General features: G+C 39.6%; 1 protein-coding gene across 1 annotated transcript in view; it reads right to left on the reverse strand.

Moving 5' to 3' along the window:
* CACNA1C (calcium voltage-gated channel subunit alpha1 C) overlaps window positions 1-17,930 on the reverse strand; it is a 547,747-nt gene that overhangs the window by 186,909 nt on the left and 342,908 nt on the right. The window contains exons 6-7 of the mRNA XM_081957273.1: window positions 8,126-8,284; window positions 6,113-6,309 (exon numbers count right to left, since the gene is read on the reverse strand). Coding sequence (XP_081813399.1) covers window positions 6,113-6,309; window positions 8,126-8,284 — 356 coding nt within the window. The remainder of the gene's footprint in view (window positions 1-6,112; window positions 6,310-8,125; window positions 8,285-17,930) is intronic.

Consider the following 17,930-nt stretch of genomic DNA (forward strand, 5'->3'; position numbering starts at 1 on the left):
ATAGAAGGAAAGGGGAGTGGTGGTCGTAGGAGACAACAATTCAGATTTCTGAAGATTTGGTTCATCATGTTTCATGCCTCAGAGACTGCTTGCCAGAACTTAATTTGCAGCTTTGTGGCTGGAAGCCCACAACCTGGCAATTATTGCAAGGAACTGATAAGGTCTGTTACTGCAGTTAACTCCTTGAAGGACTATTGCCTGGACTTTTCGGTGCCTGAATGCCATTAATTCACAGGAGATAGATAAAGAGGGGGTTTTCAGGACAAGGAGTCTGTTTCTTGTTTCTGCTAAGGCTAGGTCAGAGCAATATCAGCCCGCCGCTCACATAAATTGAATAAATTCTTCACATATAATCTTATTGTATCATAAAATGTGATATTCAGAGACACATATTGTTGCTCCAAGTGAATTGTGTTCTCTGTTTTTCTAGAATTAAATTTTATCGTACAAGAAAGAACTCTATATTTTCAGCATATGCGTTTCTTTACGAGATTCAAAATAGAGTTATATCAGTTTTGAACAGCATAATGTACAACTCTCAAAGTATGTCGCTCTCCTAACATCAGTATTATTTGGCCTTCCTTTTCTTGCCGTCTTGCTGATAAAATCTTGAACAGTAAAACTTAATTCAAGAATACTTTGGGGGTATAGGGTGAACATGATAGATAGTATATTTATTGTTGGCTACAGCTTGGATTAAGTTGGCTTGACTCCTAGTGACTGTACTGACATGTTCATGTTGGTTTCTTGGCAATCAAATACTTTGTCATTTGTTCTCAGCAAGAGAATATCTTTTAAGTTTCAGAAACTTGCAACACTTTTCTCCCTCATTTCTCTTAGTAAAGTTTCATCAATGTATACACTGTATCAGTTATGGTGAGCATATGGCACGCGTGCCACAGGTGGCATGCACAGCCATATTTGCCGACACAGCAGCCCTCAGCTGATTTTTGGTCTTCCGGTGGGGGAGGCATTTTTGCCCTCCCCAAACTTCAGGAAAGTCTCTGGAGCTTGGAAAGGGCGAAAAACAGGCCCAATGGGCCAAACGGACGTTTGTTCCTGAATGTCTGGTTGGCCCGTTGGGCCCGTTTTTCACCCTTTCTAGGCTATGGAGGCTTTCCTGAAGCTTGGGGAGGGTGAAAAATGGGCGAATGGGAAGTTTGGAAACAATGTGTTTCCGCCTTCCAGAGGGCCTCCGGGGGCTTGGGGGAGGCCATTTTCTCCTCCTCAGGCTTCAGGAAAACCTCCAGAGCCTAGGAGGGGCAAAAACTTTTCCTCGTGTGTGTGTGGGGGGGAGGGCATATGTGCATGCGCAGGTGAGTGGGGCATGCTCATCTCCGTTTCAAAGCCGAAGAGCCAGCGCTATCTGACGACGTCTTCATGGTCATGTGGACGGGATGACTAAAGGCGCACGGAACGCTGTTACCTTCCCACCAAAGGTGATACCTATTTTTTCTACTTGCATTTTTTACATGCTTTCGAACTGCTAGGTTGGCAGAAGCTGGGACAAGTAATGGGAGCTCCCTCCATTACACAGCGCTAGGGATTCAAACTGCCAACCTTTCTGATCGACAAGCTCAGCGTCTTAGCCACTGAGCCACCGTGACCCCTATTTGTTTATTAGCCATACACAAATATATGTATGACTAATAAGAATAAAGATGCTTCCATGAATTATTTGTCTCCATGTAATCCAGTGGAGGAAAAGGTTTCCCAAGGCGTGGCCCTGGCAATCCTTCCCATCACCTGCCAAATGCTCCTCTTAATGGGATATACTGAAAATTAAATATGCACTCAACAAAGCTATGACCTCCTGGGGATTTCCTGGACAGTGTTTCCCAACCTTGGCAACTCAAAAGATGTGTGGAGTTCAACTTTCAAAATTCCCCCCAGCTAGCATGCTGGCTAGGGAATTCTGGGCAATAAACTCTACACATCTTAAGAGCTGCTGGCATTGGGAAACACTACTCTAGGGTACGGTTGGGGAAAAACAAGTCAACATGGAAGTCACAAAGGTGTGATTGAAATTCTGCCTCTTTTTATGTGGGTCTTTGATCACAGCTTGCAAGACCTTTCCCACATAACCTCTCAGCATCTCCATTGAATTATGATCTCTCCTTACTCGATGGTTTGCTGTCTTTTGGAATAAATATCCACTATTGCCATCAACATGCTGTCTCCAGGCATGAAATTCAGCAGGTTCTGACAGGTTCTGGAGAACCAGTAGCTGAGATTTTGAGTAGTTTGGAGAACCGGCAAATAACACCTCTGGCTGGCCCCAGAGTGGGGTGGAAATGGGGATTTTGCAGTATCCTTCCCCTGGAGTGGGGAGGGAATGGGGATTTTGCAGTATCTTTTCCCTGGAGTGGGGTGGAAATGGGGATTTTGCAGTATCCTTCCCCTGGAGTGGTGTGGGAATGGGGATTTTGCAGTATTCTTTCCCTGGAGTGGGAAGGGAATGGGGATTTTGCAGTATCCTTCCCCTGGAGTGGGGTGGAAATGGAGATTTTGCAGTATCCTTCCCCTGGAGTGGGGTGGAAATGGAGATTTTGCAGTATCCTTCCCCTGGAGTGGGGAGGGAATGGGGATTTTGCAGTATCCTTCCCCTGGAGTGGTGTGGGAATGGGGATTTTGCAGTATTCTTTCCCTGGAGTGGGGAGGGAATGGGGATTTTGCAGTATCCTTCCCCTGGAGTGGGAAGGGAATGGGGATTTTGCAGTATTCTTCCCCTGGAGTGGGGTGGAAATGGAGATTTTGCAGTATCCTTCCCCTGGAGTGGGGTGGAAATGGAGATTTTGCAGTATCCTTCCCCTGGAATGGGGAGGGAATGGAGATTTTGCAGTATCCTTCCCCTGGAGTGGGGTGGAAATGGAGATTTTGCAGTATCCTTCCCCTGGAATGGGGTGGAAATGGGGATTTTGCAGTATCCTTCCCCTGCCACGTCCACCAATCCATACCCACAGAACTGGTAGTAAAAAAATTTGAATTTCACCACTGGCCGTCTTCCATATTGGCACCCAATTATTTTCAAGGAAGAGTGAAAGGATCAGTTGGGAAAAGAATTGGAAAGGAGTAAAATAATACAGCATATAGTAAAGAGAAAGAAAAATATTGAAGACATCCTTCCCACCGCAGGACACTGAATAGGATTTTCTGTTTGTTGTGGTTGAGTCAAGTCATAGAACTCTCTTGTTTTGTTATAACTGTAATGAAACCATGGTTTAGATTAAGTGAACACGCCTGGAATAAGCATGAAATGCCAGGCTCCTCAGGAAGTTCACTGCAATCGTAATCCTCATTTGGGGAAAACCAATTTCCTTTTATTTCCCCATAGGAGCATCAAACCATGGTTTATGATTCTGGTGTGTAGAGGAAGGATAAATATATATTTTCTGAAATAGATCCCTTATGATACAAGTAGAGTATTAACAGTTAGGCTGTAAAAAGCACCTTGTTTTCCAATTAACTTCTAGAATACATTTGTTCAATATTCACCAATAAGTAATCCATTACATTTAATTCCCTTTGAAGAAGATACAGTATACTATATGTTTTGGGGGAGAACCTCTAATTTTGACTATATTTTTAAGAAGGGTAGTAATCCCAGTAGGCATTTGGAAATCTAAACAAAATAAAACAAAATGATATTTGCAGATGAACAATTCTGCCCTCCCAGAATTAGCAACAATTGTCTTAGCCTCGTGACTCATTACTATCATAAAAGATGGGCACCCAAGAGGTTCATTTCTTTCTAACAGAGATGGGTGGAATTCATCAGAACTGACTCTATGCATTTTATCTTTCCTTGACATATATTTTACAACCATGCAAAATTTGCTGCGATTTCTCCCCCCCCCCCCTTTTCTCTTTTAAACAAGCCAATCTCAAACAAAACTTCGGTTATTCCTTACTAAATACATGGAGAGGAAGCATGCAGTGAGCTGTGTTGTGCGAAGTGCGTGAAGACGGTGCTAATTCAAGCCTGTGTACTCTTAAGGAGAAAGAGTGAGAAAGCATAAACACAGCTGGCAAAAATTGTGGGGTGATGTTTCTGCGTATAACTTTTTTTTAAAGCGGGGGGGGACTGTGTGTCAATATCGCTGCATTCCTCACTGCATCTTGCTCAGTAGGGCTTCAACAGGCTGCAGAGGGATGAGAGAAGCTCACAGAACATGTCAAGGCTGTCAGGAAAGTAAATTATATCTATTGCCTATTTTCTTCCCCAATTTGATTTCCTGACAGGAGTTTCCAGGGCAACGGTGGGCTTCGGTTTCAAGCTTTCTCAGTGAAACTGAAGACTGCAATTTCAAAGATGTTGGAGGATGGGAGGGGATTTTACAGGTCAGCATGCCTATACCTGCTCTATTGGATCTTCAAGCTTGTCTCCTATCTTTTTAAAGCTGTTATCTACTCAGCAACAGGCTGAGCCAAATTGTACAGGCAACCAAGGCAGCTGCTTAAGCAGTGTTCCTTTTAGACAAAGCACAATCTCCGCTGTATAGCCCAAGATCTTTTGCAATGTTACAAGGATACTGGGGTAAAACCTTTGCATAAACTCTAAAGCAGACCTGAGCATTTTACACCTCTCAGGCCACATCCATTTGGCTGTCCCTGTCTTGCCTCAGTGTATTGTTTTCAATCTGCTATCCCCCCCCCCAATTTACATATATACATTTGTGCAGTACCTTCACAGATCTGTTGGTTTGGTTCTCCATAATGCTTCCAGTTTCTGATGTGACCCCTTGGAAAAATTAATTGCCTACCCTGCTCCTAAAGAAGAATTCTTTAACGCTGGCAATTTATCAGTGTCAGAGTAGAACAGTGTTTTCAACCTTGTCAACTTTAAGATGAGCAGACTTCAACTCACAGAATCCCCCACTCTGGCTGAGTAATTTTGGGAGTTGACATCCACACTTCTTAAAGTTGTCAAGGCTGAAAAACATTGGGACAGAAGGAATGAGGTCTGAAATCATTCTCCCGTATGTCAGATCTAGGTAGCTAGATATACCATATATATCCATTATTGTTGTTGTGAAGTCGTGTTTGACTCATTGTGACCCACGGGCAACGTTCCTCCAGGCCTTCCTGTCCTCTACCATCCTCTGGAGTCCATCATGCAAGATCACACCTACTGATATACATCCATATATCCATTTATTATTTGAAATTCTGTTTTTTTACTAATTATAAATGCCATGTCTAAATGAAACCTATGCCATAGCATTGAAAAGGTATCAATAAGAATGATGCCTGCATATTTGTGTGTGTATGTGAGAGAGAGAGAGAGAGGGAAGGAGAGCGGGAGAGAGAGAGAAAGAAAATAAGCAAGATGTGGATGGGGTTTATTTTTATCATCATTGTACCTGCCATATTGCCTATCTTGAAAAACCACTCCATATCCCCACTGGGGAATGCTGTTGAGGAAACTCATTCACTTTAAAGTTATGTTTTGCTCTCAATTCTAGGCGATGGATGACTATTTCATTCAAAATAATATTTTAGAGCCTGAATGAGATAGTTGTGATTGGATGGATAAAGCCTCAAGAACAGAGCGTTGAGAAGTTTAAAAATGAAAGCATTGTATGAATCAGTACATGGACATTGTGGAAGCAAGATTGCAGACATAGAAAAATACGAGAGAAAATAAATGACAGTGTAAGCTAGCCTTCACTATATTTCTCTCTCTTTCTTTTTAAAATCTCACAACTTAATTTCTTTGGCTCACCATTTCTTATTCTTTTCTGTGCTTTACCTAATTTTGTTTACCCTAAAATAAATTAAACTCAAGCTGGGTATATGTATATTTGATTACTGAATTTCATCCTTTGTCTTTGTCTTGTAAGAATTCTAGGAAGAATGCAGCAAAAAAATGCACAAACAAACAAATAACATGTTAGTAGAAAATTAACGTCAAAAGGAGTGTATCTAATAGCAAGAGGCTATCATTCTACCTCTTTAAGTGCACTGCATTAGTTTGACTTAACAGTTTAGGAAGTGAGTTGCATGACCACAATACAGTAAGCAGCACAATGGTACGACAATGTCCACCTCGCGTCCTGGGCATGGCAAAAGAAGGGTGCATCTTCTTGCCTTAAACTAAGTTCATACATACCCAGTAGAGTACATCTGTCCAGCCCTCCATGGTGATGCACTGAAATACAGTTAACATGGCAAAGGCAAAGTTGTCAAAGTTGGTAATGCCGTGTTTGGGTCCTTCCCATATGGCCCTACACTCAGTGCCATTCTGACACTGCCGTCCATGTTGAGAGACTGGAGCACATGGAGCAGGCTCTTCTTCTGCAGGTGTATCTTAAAAACAAGGGAGAGAAAGAGAGGACAATCAAACAACTGAAATGGTGCAATGAAGTTGTAAGGGAAAGAGTTATTGGGTTGCAAATAGGCACAAGGGATTAAAGTCACCGATTGTGTTGCATTGTGTCTCAAAACACAAGACATTCAAAATCGAGCGTTGTCACCTATGCAAAGGAAAGGGAATTCTGGATGTGTAAATAGGCAAGCTGAGGTTTTTTTTAAGTGTATTTTAATTTTTGGTATGATTTTAAAAAGAAATCATTCATCTTTTTTGCTTGATAGGGAATGCTGATAAAAACTAGACAAAGTTGTCTAGGTTCTCTTGGTAAGAATCCTGCCAATTTAGAAACAAGAGCTGGAAATTCTTTTGTTCATTCTTGATAGAATTAAATGTAATTTTAATTTACAATGATTTATTTGTTGAAAAGACTACTTTTTTAGTAAGTGACTTGCTCAGGGGAGGATCCCTAAATTTCTCTTCTAGTCATTGGGGATGAAATAATAATTTATAATGAGCATTTTGTTACACTCTTTTTGGTTTTACTGTAACAATATTTTCTCTAGGTCCATGATGGTGAACCTATGGGCACGCGAGCCATCACCCAGCTCAGCTTCACCATGCAAGCGTGAACGCCTCCCACTGGCCAGCTGATTTTCAGGTCTCTGCATTATTATGGTGTTTTTCTGCTGCATTTTATGTAAGAGTTATTTTATTGGTTTAAAGTGTTTTTATATGTCTCTATTTTATGGATATAATCCATCAGGAATCTGTCAAAGTCCCCCAGAGCATAAATATAACAAGTAAACAATTATCATTCACATTATGAACAGTAACTGCCATAATAGTAGGATATTTATTTATTTATTTATTTATTTTATTGAACTTATTAGTCGCCCCCTCTCCCCACAGGGACTCGGGGCGACGTACAGTTATGACAGTTGTTGTTTTCAATATTGCCAATTTGAATCCAAACCAAGAAGTTAATGACAAAGCCAAAGTCCCTATGATGAACTTCAGACCTTAATTGCCAATGGCAATGATCCATCTCATGGAAAATACTATAGAAATGTGAGTCAATAATAAATAAGTAAATACGCGCATCAATTTTCCATGAAAAAGCTTAAAAAATAGTTTTCGCAAATTTCCAAACTGATTTGGCAGGTGATGGGGGGGTGGGGGTGGAAGCTTGTAAATGTGTACAGAAGTAATCCAAATTCATCTAGAGGCCTTCAATTTATTAAAAATACACCTGATTTGCCAATTCAGAAATCAGATTTCAGCCAAATTCCAAACATCTACTAAATTCTTATTTGAAGAATCTTTATTCTTTTAAAACAAAACAAAAAAGGATAGTCCAACTTCTTTTTAAAAGATGGCAAATGTTTGCTACTGTAGAAGTTTCTGTAGCTTGGATATTTATTTATTTTATTTATTTATTTAGTTTGTCAAACACGTAAAAGATAAGAGGTATAAGTATAAACATAAGTATGAACACAGGAAATGGGTATGAATAAATGGGGACAGTAGGACAGGGACGGTAGGCACGCTGGTGCGCTTATGCATGCCCCTTACAGATCTCTTAAGAATGGGGTGAGGCTAACAGTAGACAGTCTTAGGTTAAAATTATGGGGGTTTGGGGATCCCTTCTTTCTAAGAAATTTCTCCCTGAATTCAAACAGGTCAAACCAGAGTAAGTAAAGTTTAAGTGTTAGTTGACTATCACATTTGCACAGCATTGTTACACATCACATCCATCTTCCACAGCCATTAAGGGCTACACCAAAATGGAGGTCACTTCAGTACATTACTTACCTGTGGCAATCCCTGTTAAGTAGCATGTTTTGTGCATCTTTCCCATGAAGAGCTCCAACCCAATGATGGCATAGATAATTATGACAAACAGCACCAGCAGGGCGATGTGCAGCAATGGGACCATGGCCTTGATAATGGAATTTAACACCACCTGAAGGCCTATAATGACAAAGATAGCATGGTAAGAACAAACCAGGATCGTTAATAGAAAAAAATACCTGGCGGTCAAAACTTTGTAGAAGAGAAGGCTGAGCTGCAAGATGGAGTTAAAACAAATCTTTAAGTTTGGAGTCATTGTGTTGCCCCAAGAGACTCAAGCCCACCCACCCCCCTCAATGAATTCCACTGACTTTAGCTTTGACCATTGATTGACCGGATTCTTCTACAGGTATCAATAATAAACTCTTCTGTGCTTATTCGCACCTGACGAACTTCACCTGGGAATTTACAATCGGATTTAATATCTCCTTGACATTTTTTATCTGTTCGATTTACAAAAGGTTGCATGCAAGGTTTCAGGAGTGGAATCTAGTCTACAAATTAAACTGGTTGTCTAACATTTATCCCATTTTTAAAATTTTACTACCTAATTTTTTTAAAAAAAATGAAATAAGGACAAAAGTATTACAAAGGGTCCTGGTTTATAAATGGACCAGGTAAAAAAATAGTTTGTAAGCCACACTGTTTTACAAAATCTCCACATTTTCTTAATCGACAAGGGAAGTGTGGTGAATGGATAATCCCAGATGATAACTTTAAATGTAAAGTTTGCTTGTTTTCTGAGTTTAGAAAAGATAATGTTCGGTTATTACCGACTGTCTACTGACTATATCTTTTATCCTATACCAAAATTGAGAGAACAAAGCTGACACAACAATATATTTCTGTAAATTCAAATTTGTTGATTCAAAAATCAACTGAATAAGGATACCACATCACTTGTTACTTAGAAACTTCTGAAGTATAAACAGCAGAGATGCGGGTTTCGGTGGTTTTAGAAAATTAGCTCTATTCTTTGAGGAATAACTTTGTAGGTTTTGTGATGGAACAGTACATGTGCTCTTGTTTGCAACCTTTATTCACAGATAAAAAAGCTATTGTAATAAACAGTACCATATTATCATATCATTAGTATAGGAAATAAATAGAATCTAATAGTCACAGAAATGACCAACAATTATATGCTTTCTTAGATAGTTTTTGACCCAGATATTGTTATTTAGTGACTTCCTATCCAATTCTTATCAAGAATTTCAAAATACAACACCAGTTCTGAGGATTGGAGCATCAATCATCTGCATAGATTAGTTTTATAAAAAATTTTAAAATGTAAATGCAAGTAATGTAGAGTTATGTTATCTTCCCCTTAGAGTATTGACATTTTTGATAAGCCTCTTTCTTGGAATTATTATCCTCTATTATGTGGTGCATTCAGACTAATATTCCAGTGTTGTAGTTGAATTATATAAGAGAAGAAGAGGCAGAGCCAGGGGATGGAATCAAGAGAATACTTAGCCTAGAATCATTACACGTATACAAATGCTTCAAGTCCAGCCTCCCCCCAAATTCAGTTGACTCTTATCAAGTGCTAATTTAGTGCTGACCATTAGTTGACTAAATGTTTCTGTATAGGCTTGAGCAATATATCTTTTTAAATGGAACCTATTTGTACTTATTTGTTTGTCAAACATGTATAAGATAGCAGGTATTAATATAAACATGGACGTGAACGAAAGAAATGAAAACAAATACATGGGGACAGTAGGACAAGGATGGTAGGCATGCTGGTGCGCTTATGCACGCCCCTTTTATGGACCTCTTAGGAATGGAGTGAGGTCCATGGTAGAGAGTTTGAGGTTGAAGCTGTGGGGGTTTGAGGATGTAACAACGGAGTCGGGGAGAGCATTCCATCCGTTAACCACTCTGTTGCTGAAGTCGTATTTTCTGCAATCGAGTTTGGAGTGATTTACTTTGAGTTTAATTTGCCCATGCATTAGTGAGGTTGAAGCTCAAGAAGTCGTTGACAAGTAAGACGTTGTAACAGACAATTTTGTGTACTGTGCTTAGATCATACCGCAGGCAGCACAGTTCCAGACTATACTTATACAATTCCAGATTATACTTACCATGTAGTCCTAATTCTTCTTCATGACTGACAGATTTGTCGTGATTGATGGAAAAATACAATTTGAAATCTGTCCAGAATACTGTACATTGATATTTAGTACAATTTCAAATCCTGCTGCCCCAAACAAACGAATAAACAATCCAAGTCTATGAATTGAGCAGGAACAAAGTTTGACTTGAAGGAGACTTTACCTTTATACACAAAGATGATTCATGTACAAGTCATCTTTTATCCTGTAGAAACTAGACAAGTCTAAAGAGGAGATCTAAATCCTTAAACATCTAAAACACCAATCTTCGAATTTTAAATTGGTGAACCTAGAATTGATGGTATGCAGATGCTTCGGTCATTAAAGTGACAAAATTAACTACTGCAACTTTGGACTAATTTAAGCCCATGAGCAGAGTCTTCTTTCTCTATTTAAGTATTCTTAACTTTCATCCAAACCTAATTTGGAGCTGATGTAAATACACTAGCTTGGTGTAATTAAGGCATCAGGCTAAAAATTGGGAGATAGTGAGCTCTGGTCCTGCTCAAGGCAGAAAGCCAGCTGGATGACTTTGGGTAAGTCACTCTCTCCTCTCTAGATAGAAGGAGGCAAGGAAAAAGTACTTCTGAAGAGATTGCCAAGAAAATATCGAACATTAATACAATTGAGCGAGTTCAGAGGTATTTCACAAGAAGAGTACTCCACTCCTCTGCTCACAATAGAATCCCTTATGCCACCAGGCTTGACATTTTGGGCTTGGACAACCTGGAACTATGCTGACTAAGGTCTGACCTAAGCATAGTACACAAAATTATCTGCTACAACGTCTTACCTGTCAATGACTACTTCAGCTTCAACCACAATAATACACGAGCAAACAATAGATACAAACTCAAGGTAAACCGCTTCAAACTCGATTGCAGAAAATACGACTTCAGCAACAGAGTGGTCAATGCCTGGAATACACTACCCGACTCTGTTGTAACATCCTCAAACCCCCCAAACTTTAACCTTAAACTGTCTACCGTGGACCTCACCTCATTCCTAAAAGGTCTTCATAAGCACACCAGCGTACCCACCGCCCCTGTCCTACTGCCCCCATTTATTTGTACCCATTTCCTGTGTTCATATCCATGTTTATACTTATATCTGTTGTACATGCTTGACTAAATAAATAAATAAATGAAATAAAACCTCATGGGTCTTCTCCAGGCAGTCGCTAGGAGTCAAGACTCACTTGAAGGTAAACCTCCTCCCTTCACAATCACTCCACACAAAACTGTTCCGATAGGTTTTAAACCTCTTGTATCCTCCTTCCATCTTCCATTATTTGTATCCTCACCAACCAATGTTATTCATTCCAATTATCTCTTGTTGCTGCTGGAAATGAAATTTAGATCTAGTCTTATCTCTACTATTTTTCTTTCTCACTTTCAAATTTAGTTATCTACAGCCAGTAGTGTGCTTTACTATTTCATTTTGTGTTTAAATATTCTACTACTAAACAGTTCACTAACTCCTGCCTGAATGACATTTATTAGAGTTTACTCACTTTTTTTCTTGGATTATATATTTTTTTAAATTATTAATAACTGAGCTATGGATCTCATACTCTAAGCATTATTAATAGGAATAACAATAAGCATGTATTACTCAAAAATATTGCCATATGCCATTTCAAGCTGATTACTGTAATCTGGCCTGCTGTTAAGTTAAAAAGATGAAATGAGACTGAGATATGCTACATTCCTCACCGTATCAGCTTGTTTTGACATCAGCTCTCTTTTGTAATAGCATTAATATTATTAAAGCTAAGAGTAGGTATCTAAATTCAATGCCGGCATGGTAAAACTAGGAATGATGTAGTGCTGGCATGTTGACAAAGGCACTTTCTTTCTTATCTAATCACATAGATCTCAATGGCCCATTTGGAACAATTCACTTTCTCAGCTTCCTTATTTCCTATCCAACCTTCTCATTTACAATTCACTTTATATATTGTATTTAATTTGTATATGTAACTCAAGCTGGCAAACATACCCAATATTTCTTCCTTCTCCTGTTTATACACAACAACAACCCTGTGAGATGGGTTAGACCAGGGGTCGGCAACCTTAAACACTCAAAGAGCCGCAAAGGTCCTAAACAGAAGCCCCCTGTTCAATTTTTGAGCCGACTGGAAGTCCAGTTCCCCCATCATAGAGTCTCCTCCTAGCATGGTGTCCTTTTTCCTCTGTTGACCGGAAGTCCAGTTGCCCCACAATAGAGTCTCTTCCTAGTGTGGCATCCTTTTTCCTCTACCTGTCCTAGCCAAAAGCCCTGTCAATTGTGGTGCCGACCCGTGAGAGGGAGCCGCAGCAGAGGGATGAAAAAGCCACATGTGGCTCCAGAGCCACAGGTTGCTAACCCCTGGGTTAGACAAAAAGAGTGATTGGCTCAAGGCCACCCAGCTGGCTTTCATGTCTGGGGAAGGCGGGGGGGGGGGAATAGAATTCATAGTCCCACATAGTTTCTAACTTTGTGCCTTCACCACTAGACTAAACTGGCTTAATGCTTACACAGACATGATGGTGGACATCTAAAGTCTTTAAAAACTGCCAAAATATTTAAGTAGTGTCATAATTTCATAATAGTTTAATGAAAATAAGGATTAGGGGTGACATGATAGCAGCATTCCAATATCTAAGGGGCTGAAAGAAAAAGGGGGTCAACCTATTCTCTAAAGCACCTGAAGCCAGGACAAGAACCAATGGATGGAAACTAATCAAAGAGAGAACCAACCTAAAACTAACAAGAAATTTGGTTAGGACAATTAATCAGAGGATTTAGTAGTAGATTTCACTCACTCTTCAGTGAGCTGACAACTCTACTGAAGGAAACAATCAGTGTTTTGGAATAGCCAGGACAAGGACCCCTAAAACAGCTCCTTCTAACAACTTACTCTAAATGCACAGAGCAGCAGGTAGAAAAAGCACAGTTCATACCTAACAACATCCTATAAGGGATGGGATGTATATATGGAGTCAACAGGTTATAAGGTTGAAGGGCTATACTTCCAATAGTAATTTCGGGACTGGGTAGGCATAACCCAGAGAGGTGGTCCCCTGACTTTTCTATAGCATAGCAATAGAAATGTCTCCTGTACTTCTTCATGCTCTACATTCCAGCGTAACTTCCCACATTGCTGCAGTTCCAACTGATGTCCTCAGAGGTTGCTGAGCACACCCTACAAGTCCCAACTCGAGTAGAACTACTTCTGGTTTCACTTTACTTCTGAAAGTTTTCTCTCTTTGATACACTTCAAGAATTAAATATGACATGATGGTAGTCAATTGGCAAGGTTGTATGACCCTTTTGTGTGTTCTGAAGTATCTATTACTGAAGTATCCGATATTTCATGTTTCTTTAAAGGTGATATAGCATCCAGACATCTATTATCAGAATGGCTTCTTCACCTTCCATCCATCAGGAACAAGAGTCTACCTCCATATACCATTGAAGCCCTTCAGTGTGTCAGTCATAAAGTTATTTACAGCATATAAAAGGATATCAAATTCAGATAGTGATCTTGCAAGCATAAAATTGCACCGAGGGATCAGTATATTATGTCAATATTTATTTTTGTCAAAAGACAGTAAGATTTATTATTGACATGTTTTGGCAAAATATGGAAATATATCTTTCTAAGAGACTATTGAAATTATGGGTCTAACATCAAACACAGTGCTGTCAGTTGCTACTGTAGACAGTTTCCTTCCACACAAATTTGTAGAATGATGTGCTGGCTATCTATACAGGATAGCATTCAATAGGCAGACAAACTTTACAACACAACCACAAAATATGAATTTTTAAAAAGATTATGCAATACAAAAGGCAAAATAAATGTATGGTTTGCTACAATGAAAAAGAAAAAGGGATGAAGGTTACGATCACCTATTTTCCTGCCCTTTTCATATAATATTGTCTCACCTATGCTCATTAATCAATCAGTCCTCTTTTATAGTGTCTAATTTAGAGTGCAATCTGCCCAAAGACTACTATAGTATCTTTAAATCCCTTTGATTTCAATAATAGGTATGCAGTGGAATTCTTTGGAAGATTTTCTTTGGATGACCAGTTAATCTCAGTGTAGAAGACTACAATCTTACATGCTGTATAAACTTAAGACCGTGATCCTAATTACATTTATCAGCCATAATGAACATACTGAGACTTGTACCTGGGTAAATACACCCAGTACTTTGCTGTAACTGCTTATTAACCTATTTTTAAATAACCACTGGTATCACATCTAATAAATGCTTGAAGTGTGTAATGGGGGAACAATCACATTTCTTAATTCTTGCCAAACAATACAACATACGAAGTCTGAATGCCCTGTGGAATTTTTGAACTGAATGCAGCATACTTCTAGCGCAGATTTGGAACTCATATTCAAATCAATCTTAATTCCATATGTCACAACACACTCCAGGCCACTGCTTCCCAACTGGAACAACCTCCAATTGTGCAGAGTTTAACTTCAAGAATGGCTATGCTTGCTGAGGACTTAAGTCTAAACATTTGGAAATTCTCTGGCTGGCAAACATAGTTCTATACCAGTGATGGCGAACCTTTTTCGCCTTGGGTGCCAAAAGCGAGCGCAAAACGCAAACAGGAAGTTTGGGAATGGACTTCCGGGTTGCCCGTTGGGCCGTTTTTCTCCCTCTGGAGGCTTCAGAAGGCATCCCTGAAGCCTCCTGAGGGAGAAAAACAGCCCACCATGCAAACCAGAAGTCTATTCCTGAACTTCCAGTTTTTGTCTTGGGCAGTTTTTCAGTCTCTGGAGGCTTCAGGAAAGCCTTCGGAGGGTGAAAAATGGCCGAAGTTCAGCTGGAGCTGACAGGGCTCACATACCCTCAGAAATGGCTCTGCATGCCACCCGTGGCACGCATGCCATAGGTATGCCATCACAGCTCTATACTCTGACAGCGTGAGCTTAGATTACCTTTCTGACTACTTTTTTCATACACAAATCCAACTTTGGCAACTCAGAATTGGATATTTCCTCCTAAAGGAGAACATCTACACACACAGCGAGTCCTCTGTGCTCCCAGCTTAATGTTTTTATAAATATTAAAAACACAAAGAATACATGGATTTTTTCCCCATTTCAGAATATGATTAAAAACATACAGAGATGTAGATGCTAGAATTGTAGAGTATTTGGGATAATAAATCCAATATAGGAATGTTCCACTCTTCATAGATTTTAACTGCCGTTTCTCCCATTCATGCATCTACAACCTGGGTTTGTTTAGTATATTCTCTAGAAACATATAATTGCCTTTCAGAAGGCAATTCAACTGCCAGTTTGTAGTTCAATGCCATATTTGTCAGGGTTCCAAGTAACACCCACAACGAAAGAATGCCCACTACATGTGATCAAACAGAACTGCTGATAACCTTCTTGAATGACCAGCCATTTGAAACCCAAATACCTGAAAAGCAGCATTTTAGAAATGCCCTTTTGGTGAACAAGCAAGGTGTTCCATTTTCTTAATTATCTTCTGACACAAACTCTACATATTCCTCCCTAATAAACAGTTGTTTAATTGATAAAGGCTGGCAGCCATTCCTGTTGTCTGTGTACACTCTGCGTAGTTTTATGTCTACTTTGTGACAGAAAGTGTTAATATGTACATTTTATTGCCATTATAATTAGAATTTCTTTTTTGGCTTATTATCCATGGAATCACGAGATAAAAAAAAGATATTTCCACATATGAAATCTGGTGCCAAATTGCCCCGAATCACTCATATTTTGTAAACATCTACCTGGAACAATTCCTGCACAGCTTTATGATCACAATCAAAGCTAATGAATCTTAGAAAACAAGCTTGGCTCTGCTATTCAGAAAGGGGACAATTCAATAAAAATTAGTATTCCTCTCAACGAATTTTTTAATCTATCATTAGTTATGTGATAAAGTTTATCTGGTTCCAAGTCATTTGATAGGAAATGTATTCAGGTGACCCCTGATTTCATGACATTATTTGGGAAAAGAAGAACATGAGCCTTCAACCTGGAGAAATTGGTACCAGAGCAACAACAAATCGACGGCGGCTGCAAACAGGGGTAGGATGAACAGTTGGACAGGTGATGGTAGAACAATTCAGTCCATTCCAAAACACACTTGAACATTTGGCAAAGCTCTCGTGGGTATGTTCTTTATTAAGAAAAACAAGGGCGACGAGATGGAATGAGGAAAGTAAATCATGTTAATGTTTTAGACGTTATCTCGTGTAACCTTCCATCAGAACCAATCTTTGAAAACTCTATGGTCTGTTGAGAAAAAAAGTGAGGGGAAAAATGAAAACTGTCTTTAGGGAAGAGTCTCCAATACCCTGTTTCTCTGAAAATAAGACCTCCCCGGATAATAAGACCAATCGGACTTTTGAGCGCATGCGCTAAAATAAGCCATCCCCTGAAAATAAGCCCTCCCTGAAAATATTGCAACACAGCAGCAGCCATGAGGTGACCATGTTCGCCACCTCCTGCACCTCAAAAATAATAAGACCTCCCTGAAAATAAGGCCAAGTGCTTATTTTGGTGGTCAAAAGAAAATAAGACCCTGTCTTATTTTCGCGGAAACCCGGTAGTTGTAGAAAGATCAAAAGCAAAAATATACCTATAATTCATTGGGAGGAACACCGAGGCAATAAGGCAACAGCCTGTTCTGTTTTCAGTACATAAAAATCCTTTGTTTCTGTTAAAGTGATTTATTTCAGTCAAGAGAGAAAGCAAAGATATTCTAAAATAAGCCGCATAGAGATATCCCCAACAGCCCATCCAGATTCGGGGTGAATTCTCTCTACTCTGCAGAAATCTTCAACCACAAAACTTCCATGGAAGTAGTTATTTCGGGGCTTCCCTCACTAGGTTTCGTGGCTTTCTCTGGAACATTCAGAAGATGAGGAAAAGTGATGGATATGCTTGGATAAGGAAGCTGGTTACTCAAACAGAGGAAGCGGGTGAATTGCTGGTCTTGAGAGCCTGCAGTTACAGAAGTAGAAATAAAGGAAGGAAAAGGATGGAAAATGTTTTGAGTGGCCTTTAGCCAATCAAAGCCAATATAATCTTCCAAAACAGTCTGCGAGTTGCTTAATACTTGCTCCTAGTCTTGAACTATAGACAGCAATTCCTTTAGACAGGGACAAACATCTTGAATAAGGGGAAAAGTAGCAATCTCCAGGGGTGGTCCTTAGGATTTAGTTGGAGTAGTAGTCAACTGTATGATTTCAGGAGTTGAGGAGGCATCAGAAGTGATCCAAAAATAGTAAAAGCACTAAGGTAGAAGGCAGTGGATGCATAGCTATCACTGAAGGCAATGGCGCTTGTGACAAGCAGCTATTATTCTTTATGTCTTGAAGGACTTCAGCCTCTAATATCAAGCTCCATTTTTATACACTTCTATTTTCATAGCATCCTCATTCGAGTGTTCAGACTTACATTTTTCTGATAATTGAATCTGAAGTTTCGGGTGTTAGAACTTGAAATGTAGGGTTCACTTAGGACTCAGAGGCCTAGCCATAGCTTCTAAGGCTGCTGGAATATTTGTCCTCTCTACAGTACATGACAAGCAGGGGTGAAATCCAGCAGGTTCTGAGCAGAAAATTTGAGTAGTTCAGATAACCTGTAGCGG

This window comes from Natrix helvetica (assembly GCF_964273705.1).
Source record: "Natrix helvetica genome assembly, chromosome: 6".
NCBI classification, from domain to species: domain Eukaryota; kingdom Metazoa; phylum Chordata; class Lepidosauria; order Squamata; family Natricidae; genus Natrix; species Natrix helvetica.